Raw genomic sequence first — 9,557 nt, 5'->3', positions numbered from 1 at the left:
ATGACTGCTAATTACTTATAAACCAGTGAATTTTCATTCCCATAAATCACTGGCTCACTGAGAAGGCCCAGAAGGGGTGGGGAGACCCCGATTTCGGGGAAGGGGTGAACTTTCCAACTGTAACGCCCACCTCCCGGCCTATAAATGGTTGGCGCCCGGCCCACTGGTAGCACGCCTCCGGCCTGGCCACCTCCGCCCCCGGACACCATGTTGCTCTCAGTGCCCATCCCTGGGCTGTCCCGGCACCTGTCTGCGCAGAGCGGGGTGGCAGGCAGAGCCACGGGCCTGTCCGCTTCCAGCCCTGTGCGGGGCCCTGGGGGTGGCGCCTTTGGAGCTGGGGGGTTTGGCTGTGCCGGGGGCCTGGGCACTGGTCAGGGGGGACCCTTGGGAGGCGGCTGCAGAGGTCTGGGCATGGCATTTGGGGGCAGCCCAGCAGGTGGCTCTACAGGCGTCCTCTGCGGCCTTCATGGAGGACTCCTTCCCGGGTCCGAAAAAGCCACCATGCAAAATCTGAATGACAGACTCGCATCCTACCTGGAGAGGGTTGGCGCCCTGGAGGAGGAGAATGCTACGCTGGGACAGAAAATCCGAGACTGGTACGAAAGATGTGGGGCCGAGGACGCAGGGTCCCAGACTGATTACTCTAAATACTACCTGCTGATCGAAGACCTCAGGAACAAGGTAAGAGTGCGTCACCCGGAGTGGATCTGGGAACTCTTCTCCTTTTTCACTGTTACTGTGTTTTACAGCAATAATCGCTTGTGGTTTAGAGTTGTCAGCTAGACTGTGCTTGGAGAATTCCCTCATCTCACAATGTTTAGATCCCTGTGTCGTTTATCATAATAGGGCTGTGCTTTCCCTGCCTTCCTGTAGGAGATATGTTTGTTAATCTTGTGATGATATTTTGTAAGCATATTTTCTTTTGTAAAATGCGGCTGCCTTAGACTCTTAAGAAAACAGTATTTAACATCCACGTTTGACCTTAGTGTCAAAATAATATGTGGAGGCCGCGAGTATTTTAAGGCCTCCAGTCTGTGCATCTCGCTCTCCCCTGCCAGATCACCTCGGCCAGCACCAGAAACGCCCAGGTCACCCTGCAGATGGACTACGCCAGGCTGGCCGCTGAGGACTTCCAAACAAAGTGAGCCGGGCCCGCGCAGGAGGACTGACCTGGCCCAAGAGCCCTGTGCCACTGACAGCAAACATTCCCCTCTGCTAACGTTCACATTCGCTGTGCTATTTATGTCCTGCCGGATTCACATAAGGCATTCTAGAAAGCAATTAGAGGCGAGCACAGTTCGAATTACACAACTTTACATTATAAGTTCCTTACGCCTAGGGCCCCCAGTCACAATGCTAGCGACGTGCTGTTACCTCAGGGTGCAAGGTGCAAATTTTGCCAGGGTCCTAACCTGAATCTCCACAGCATTGAGATGAGTGGTTTCTGCCGAGGAGTCCGGCGAAACAATTCCCTTCCTGACGACACGTACACCTGAAAGATTGAGCATCTCTTCGCTCCTGTTCTCCCACCTCTTCTCCCACCCCCACCCTCCCAGGCAGAAGGAATAAAAGCTGATTTCCTTTTCTGATGTGCTTTTCCCTTTTCTGGGTGGCAGAATTTCCACATAGGAAGTTGCAATGGCGATGGACATGCACCGGTAACACCTTGGTAAAATCCACTGAAGAAGTGCCAGGGTTTTTAATTCAAGAGGGAGAAAATTAAGCAAAAAAAAAAAGCAACTGTGATTTTGCCTGCTTTTAAGGCACCACTAGGAACTTCACCTGGGGAGGGGCTGCTGTTCTCACAACTGCTTTCCCCAGGATGCTGTGCTTTGGGTTCATCAATGGCAGAAAACTACCACAACCCTTCTACACTTCTCTCTACCTGAGCAGGAAATTAGGCACTAAAAACAGGAAAAGACAAAGTCACGAAAGCAAAACTCCCTCTCACACTGTAATGGTGTTATTTTGAAACAGCTGAACGGATTTCTGCACCAGACAGGCTGGGGGGCCTCCCCAGCTGGTTGCAGGGTGCCCTAAACCGTGTGCGCTTGGCTCGCAGGTACGAGAACGAGCTGTGCCTGCGGCAGAGCGTGGAGGCCGACGCCAGCGGGCTGCGCAGGGTGCTGGACGAGCGGACCCTGGCCAGGGCCGACCTGGAGGTGCAGATCGAGGGCCTCGCGGAGGAGCTGGCCTACCTGAGGAAGACCCGCGAGGAGGTGGCGAGCTGCCTGAAAGTCCCAGGCCCCAAGATTACAATTTCAATTTTGCAAGTCAGGAGTTACACTATCTCCCTATTCACAAGGCCATTTGTTTCAGTGCCCTCTCTCTCTCTCTCTCTCTCTCTCTCTCTCTCTCTCTCTCTCCCTCCTTCCCTCTCTCTCTCTCTTTCTCTCTGGTATAGGTGGTACCTCCTAAGGTTTAATGAATTACTGAATTTTCTGATTTTCTCATTCTCAATTATTAGATATTGACAGAATTTTAATTATCTCCATTTAGTTGCTTTTAAATATAAATGTATAGTATTTCAAAAGCTAAGAAACAAAATTCTACCTATACTATGTACTGCTGTATAAGAAACCATTTGTACCCAGTGTAATACACGCACGTGGACCTCTGGTGTGCTACAGTGTGCAACATGATGCACAGAATACACACTGGCAACTGGCTTCTAAAGATGTATCTACCCAACAAGGTGTCGTGGTTCACAGCTGTGGTCTCAGAACTCCGGAGGCTGAGGCAGGAGAATCCCAAGTTTGAGGCCAGCCTAGGCAACTTCTCCAGAGTCTATCTCTAAAAACTGTAACAATTTTTTTGAAAAGAACTTTCTACCGGGTTGTCAATAACTAGTACAAACAGTTCACAATTCGGCACACTGCCCACAGCTCTGGATTTGCAGCTGTAGTAGAAGTCCGTGGCCCACACAACAGGCCTTCCTTCTGGTCAAGGTAGTGGACCCTCCAGGCCAGGCCAATGAAACCACTGTCCTCTGGGCTCTTCATCCAAGGCCGTGGTAATTTTAGGGCTTGGGCCTTAAATTCTTTTCAGATCAGTGGGGAAATGTGTACTTTTAGGTTTTAAAGTTTTAATGTATTATATTAGTGCAGTTGCCTTTGTAACAAGCCAGCCAAAAAGTAAAGAGGGACGCAGGCGTGGTGGCACATGCCTGCGATCCCAGCATTCTGGAGGCTGATGCAGGAGGGTTGTCACAAGTTTGAGGCCACGTAGCAAGATCCTGTCTCAAAAATACCAAAAAAAAAAAAAAATTTTTTTTTTTAAGCGTAATACTTTTGTGGAGCAAGAGGCACCAGAAGGCAAAGGTCCCGAGGGCCCTCTAGGTCACCCGGGAACCCACAGCCCTCCCTCCCCGCTGCCACAGGAACTCCGGAGCTTCCCGGCTGACTGTCCCCGCGAGATCAGCGTGGAAATAGACGCGGCGCCAGGCGTGGACCTCACCAGGCTCCTCAACGACATGAGGGCACAGTACGAAGTCCTCGCAGAGCAGAATCGCAAGGACGCGGAGGCCTGGTTCATGGAAAAGGTAGCCGGAGAGCAGAGGGTTTGGTAGCCGCGGTGGCCCCCAGCCCCATGCGATCAGCGCTCGCCCTAAGCCTCTCCGCCTTGCAGAGCGGGGAGCTCCGGAAGGAGATCAGCTCCAACACCCAACAGCTGCAGTCCAGCCGGAGCGAGGTCACCGACGTGCGGCGCGCGCGGCAGAGCCTGGAGCTGGAGCTGCAGTCCCAGCTGGCCTTGGTGAGCGCAGGCGCAACTTTGTTTCGATCGCCCACACAATGCTGCAATGGCTGTTAGCTCAGCGCCGCCTGTTTTCCCTCCCTTCCCGCGTGCAGAAGAAATCCCTGGAGGATTCGCTGGCTGAGACCGAGGGCGGCTACTGCGGCCAGCTGTCGCAGGTGCAGCGCCTCGTGGGCAGCCTGGAGGCGCAGCTGCAGCAGGTGCTCGCCGACGCCGAGGGCCAGGGTGCGGAGCACCGACGGCTGCTGGACGCCAAGGCCGGGCTGGAGCTGGAGATCGAGACCTACCGGGGTCTGCTGGACGGGGAGGCCGCGGGGTGAGAGCGGGCAAGGGGGACGCCTGCGGTGGGGAAATCCAACTTCCGAGACCAGACGCTCCACGAGCCGCCCCACTGCCAGCCCATTTTAGGCAAGGTCTGAAAACAAAGTCGCGCTGAGCCGGTTGATGGCTCTCAGGATGCCTCCGTCCATCAAGAGACTGGGGATTCTCCATCGGGCCTTAGTTTTATGCACTTTTCTAACTTTCAGCTCAAACAGCAAACTCTCTTTATTCCTTCTTCCGGCCAGCCTCACGTGATGCCCCGCCCTTGCTTCCTTTACAGGGATGATTTGGAGGAAAGCGCATCTGAAACGGGCTCCAAACCCCAAGCTCAGTCCACTGATTCTTCTAAAGGTAAGCAGGCGAGAGTCCAAAGTAAGGCAGAACCGTGTTGATTAGAGGCGAAAACTTAAGACTCCCTGAATACTGCGCGCCATGCCCGATGAGCCAAAGATAGACGCATGCGTTCTTAACAGCATGCAGTGGTCTGTCGCTTTGTTAAAACTGCTGCCAAACCCAGAAGGGAAAACATCTGCTCTGTGGATGGGGACTATACACACCACACCACTTGGTAAATGTTAAAAACATTTGTGCACGAGGCCATATGAAATACTTTTCATGTTCACAGGATAGAACACCCTTTTAGGATGTCGATGTCACTTATGAAGGTTTAAGTTTGACGGGTTGTTATCGGGCAGGACCCAGTTTAGAAGCTTAAATTATCCAGCCACCAATGTCGGGATAATGTTCAAAACCTTCAGGTCTGCTTTCTTTATCCTGTTTCAATCCCTAGACCCCACTAAAACCCGGACAATCAAGACAATTGTCCAGGAGGTGGTAAACGGAGAAGTGGTCTCATCCCAAGTTCAAGAAATTGAAGAGCTGATGTGAAAATTTCACAAGATTGGCCCCGTGATTTGTTCCTTGGGATGAGAAATTTACAGCTAGGAGCTAGTGCTCCTTTCAGAATAGCATGCCGTATTAGTTCAATCTCTATTTTTTGGTCTATCTGGATTCTCTCTTCCCTTTGAGGACTCTGTCTCTCTGAAGCAATATTCAGTCACAAGTCACTAGTCCTTGCCGTTATGCTGATCTCTGCGATGAACCCAAATCCCCTTACACCCTCCTGGGACCCGGAGTGTCCTCCGGGAACTTTCTTCTGGTGATGTGGGCCACTGTTTTTAAATCACAGAGCTTTGATGAAGGGTGTTGATAGAGCTAATAAAAGATGAATGGTAGTAATACGAAGTTGTTGTTATTATTATTATTCCAACAATAATGTCAAGGGCATGGACAGAGATTTTCATATTAAATAATGAAGTAGATAACCACTAAAGTAAAGATCTTAGGCTTGGAGATTACATTAAGAGGATCCTTTCGGAGGTTCTGCTCTGTTTCCACTGGTCCAGTGAGGTTGCCAATAAACCGCTACCCACTGCCAGGGAGAGCAGCTGCTCTGTCCAGTCCCACCACCTCCCTCCACGGAGGTGAGAAACACATCCTGAGGCCCCGTGACCCGCAGCCCGGGGACAGAGTGAGTCGTGAGGAACAGCTTCACCTGCAGGGGCTCTCGGCTGAGGGCAGAGGGGGACAGGCCAGGAAAGTGGGCAGTGCGAGAGACAGGACGGACTTCAAAGACCCCGAGGGGAGGCAGGGTGGGTTTTTAGGGCGACTAAACTCTTCCTGTGGAGAGCAGCCAAGGGGACGGGGGAGGAGCCCAGTAGAGCAGGAAGGGCTCTGCTCTCCCGCCCTTCTCCTACCCCACAGCGGGGCTCAGGGGGCGCTTCTGGTGGGGTTGAGTCTGACCCGCAAGGCAGGAGTAGAAGTTGGGTTCTGCGTCGGGGCAAAAGGTAGCCAAGTCCAAACCTTTGCCCAGTGAAGATGCTGGCTCAGCTGCCAGATTCAGACCCCTAGGAAGGAACCCAGAGCAGGGGTTCGTGATGAAGAGTGCAGGTTGTGAAGCGCACCGAGTTCAAACCCCGGCTGCACTGCTCTCCGGCAGTAACAACTCTGAGCACCCCGGTCCCTCGAGCTCCACCTGCTCCGCGGCCCACGGCCACAGCAACTGGAGGGCGCTGGTCCTGGAAGCACCCCATTTGGGTAGCGTTCCTGCTTACTGAGAGCAACCAGAGGTGGGTGGGAAACCCCGGGGAAGGGCAGCCAGGAGGGTCACAGGGAGGGGACGGGGAGCAGCCGGGCCTGGAGGGGCCGGAGCTGAGAGCTCCTCCGCCAAGCGAGGCTGGCTGGGTCGGTGAGCAGCCCCGTGAGGCTCCTCCTGCGTCGCACAGTAGGGAGAACTGACCCGAGGACCCAGAGGAACCATCAGGCTCATTTCCCACACGGACATAAGAGATGCCGCCCCCGACATTCAGAGGGGCCCTCCAGGGTCGCCGACCGACATCGCGCGCAGTCTTCAGTCACCACCGAGTCGGACGGGCGCGGCTGGGAGCTGGACACCCGCACGAGTCCGACGTCCAGGGTCCTCTCCCCGGCCCCCGCTTTTGGAAGCGCCCCCCAGGCTCCCCAGGACGCCGCCTTCCGGAAGGTGCTGAGACTTCTCTCCCTAGGAGGCCGGAGCTCAGCTGACCCAGGGCTGCGGGCGCCGTCTGCACGTGGTGACCTGCGCTCTGCATCCCGAGCGGCTCACAGCCCCCGACCCTGGGTCCCCACCTCCTGCCCCGACGGAGGAGGGGACGAGGCGATTTCCAAGGCCCCTCGGGTCACTGCCCGCAGGCTTCTCCGCTGGGGCCAAAGCCCACAGCGGGAAAGCACAACACAGAGCTGCGCCTGTGCCTGGGGCTCACAGAACAGAAGCAAATCCCGAATCGCAGCGTGTTTTCCCAGCAGGAGCTGGGGGGAGAAGTCTGCAGCCTCCCTCCGCTCGCAGAGGAAGCGTTCGGTTTCCTGCCGGCGAAGCCGCAGGGCTGGGTCCTCCGTCAGGCCGGGCTGCTGTGACCCAACACCGCGGGCCAGGGGCTGAAAACCCCAGCAGTGCATCCCGTACCCCTGGGTGCGCAGCGCCCCCTCCTTAGAGCCACAAGAGGTGAGCATGGGGCCCGGGATTATTTCGGAATCTGAAATTTCACTAGTTTAAATTTTTACAGAGCTGTGCATTTGTTGTCTGCCTAAGCTAAAGAAAGGTTTGGAAAACATTATTTCCTGAATTCTCGAGATGTGGTGGGGACCCACGGGAGGGGGGGTGCTTTATTTTTCTTTGGTACGTTTTGTTATATTTTGTTGTATTTTGTTTGTCATGCTGAGGACGGAACCTGGGGAGCCCTGAGCTACATCCTACCCTTACTTATTTTTATTTTATTTTTCAAACAGGGTTTTGCTACACTGCCCAGCCCAGCCTGCCACTTGCAACCCTCCTGCTTCAGCCTCCGCAATAGCTGGGATGTGCCACGTGCCTGGAACATTTTGTACAATTTCTAAAAATGTCTTTTAAAAAAACAGCATGCATGACTTTGAGAACCTAAGGTAATGAATTTTAGTTACTCAAATACAAAAAGATTTGTCTGTAAGTCTCAGTGAGAAGGGAACCAACCGCCTTTAGAAAGCTTTTCGGCTGTGTACGAGCGCCACCTGCTGGCGGCTCAGAGAAGAAACTTTCCAAAAAACCCCGAGTCCAAGCCGCTGCCTTCTGTTCCATATGGAAAACTGATTTAAGAAAGAGAAACACGGGCATTTCTCTAAAAATCATCCATTTAATACGATAAAACTGTCTCGTTTATCTAACAATTCCCCTCCAGAGAGATCGATAAGGTATAAAATAAAGAAATTAGCAACTGAGTTTAGAAAACCAGGCGACTAATGTGAGCTCCTCGGGTTCTAAACCGTACTCTCTAATGTTAAATCAAAGCGAAGAACACTCTCAGGGTGGCGCGGCTTTTCCTGGAGTAATAAATGCTTCTCTTGTTTTGAGACAGGGTCTCACTATGTAGCGCAGGCTGGCCTAAAAACTCAAGGAGACCTTCCTGCCTCAGCCTCTCGAGAGCTGGGATTACATACAGGTGTGTGGAAAGCCCTTGGCCCCGGGGTTTTATGCCAGGCGTGGCAGGAGGGACCCAAGACCATCAGGAGGGGAGGATTTCTGGCTGGATCGTGGGGAGGGCGCCTGGGTGTGCCCATCTGTCACAATGCAGCGCGGGTGCCATGCACCCCCGTGGGGTGATGGTGACTGGTGACTCTGTCTCCATGACGACCCCAGCGGAGGCAGCAGCGTGGAGCCCAGAGTCCGGCTCAGGCACAGGCGAGGAATAAATAAATACTCGGGGGTTTTCCGGGCCGGCTGCTAAACCAGGCCGGTGGGGAGGCAGGAGCAGGGGGCGGGCTGAGCCCGGTGCCGACCCTGCGGTCTTCTGGGGGCTTCACTTAGCTCCGCAAACCCGGGGCCAAATAGCGCCTGCTGGGCTGGGCCATGGCGGGGGGCGGGCACCCCGGGCGTCGGCCCCACCTCACGGGCTCGTTGTGAGGAGTCAGCAGATCCTCACCCGGCAAAGTACGTGCCAAGTGCTAGCTGTCAATAGCACCAAAAACCAGTTTTACCAACCTCGACTTTGGTATAAAACTTGTTTGAATTAACTAATTAGCATACTCCTCCCAAATCGCGCCTGCGGGCGTGCGTGCGTGTGTGTGTGTGTGTGTGTGTGCGTGTGTGCGTGTGTGTGTGTGTGTGTGTGTGTTTTGCTTCTTGTTTTCTTCCTTCCTTTCACACACAATCCTGAACAGTTCCCAATTGGAAAAACAGATGCACGATTTTCTCTTTCAGCTGAAATATTTCTCCTTAGTTAACTCCCCAGCTCTGCTGGGAGAAGATCACTTTTGCTGTTGTGTCCGGCGAAAGAACTTTGTAAACCACGAAGCCGTTCAGATCTGCGAGAGGCTCGCGGTGACGCGCAGCTGCTTCGCGGTTCTAAACACTTCGGGAGGGAAAAAAAGGGGCTGTGGGGGCCCGGGATCTGGCTCGGTGCTTCCCCCACCTGCCTCGCAAGCGTAAATGCAGCCGGGTTCGATCCCCGCCAGCAAAACAGACTGCGGAAAACCTGAACATTTTTGGGGATCATCACTCCCGAAGCTAGGGATTTTTTTTTTAATTAGCGCATGCTAATTACGTATAAGGAAATCGTGAATAAGTGCAAGGCGTTACACATGTGCAATGGTGTGTTTGCAAAACTCAGAAGCGGTTTATTACAGTCTCTCCAGTCTCCCTTAAAGTCCATTCGATGGTGACCTGAGTTGCTAAAAAAAAAGTCGTTGTTGATGTCTCGCTCTGCTTTCTTAGAGAAAACTTTCTCCAGCGTTTCGGAAACAGATACACCGCTTAGGAGCAGATCTTTCAATAAACCGCGCTAAAGAGCCGGGCGTGGTGGCTCACGCCTGTAATCCCAGCACTTGGGAGGCTGAGGCAGGAGGATCGCTGTGAGTTCGAGACCAGCCTGGGCTACATAGTGAATTCTAGGTCAGTCTCAACTACATAGTGAGAC

At 53.6% G+C, this 9,557-nt stretch overlaps 1 protein-coding gene across 1 annotated transcript; it reads left to right on the top strand.

Annotated features, from left to right (window-relative positions):
• Nucleotides 1-207: 207 nt before the first annotated feature.
• Nucleotides 208-4,962, top strand: Krt12 (keratin 12). Its single transcript, XM_010615079.1, has 8 exons — nucleotides 208-681; nucleotides 1,059-1,141; nucleotides 2,063-2,219; nucleotides 3,380-3,541; nucleotides 3,628-3,753; nucleotides 3,849-4,069; nucleotides 4,355-4,425; nucleotides 4,865-4,962. Exons 1-8 carry the CDS (start codon nucleotides 208-210, stop codon nucleotides 4,960-4,962), a joined length of 1,392 nt encoding a protein of 463 aa, XP_010613381.1.
• The last annotated feature ends 4,595 nt before the right edge of the window (nucleotides 4,963-9,557 follow it).

Source organism: Fukomys damarensis, unplaced genomic scaffold (genome assembly GCF_012274545.1).
Source record: "Fukomys damarensis isolate Sample0158 unplaced genomic scaffold, DMR_v1.0_HiC HiC_scaffold_13, whole genome shotgun sequence".
Taxonomy (NCBI): domain Eukaryota; kingdom Metazoa; phylum Chordata; class Mammalia; order Rodentia; family Bathyergidae; genus Fukomys; species Fukomys damarensis.
The sequence above is the reverse complement of the archived record's forward strand: the minus strand, read 5'-3'. Positions and strand labels throughout refer to the sequence as shown.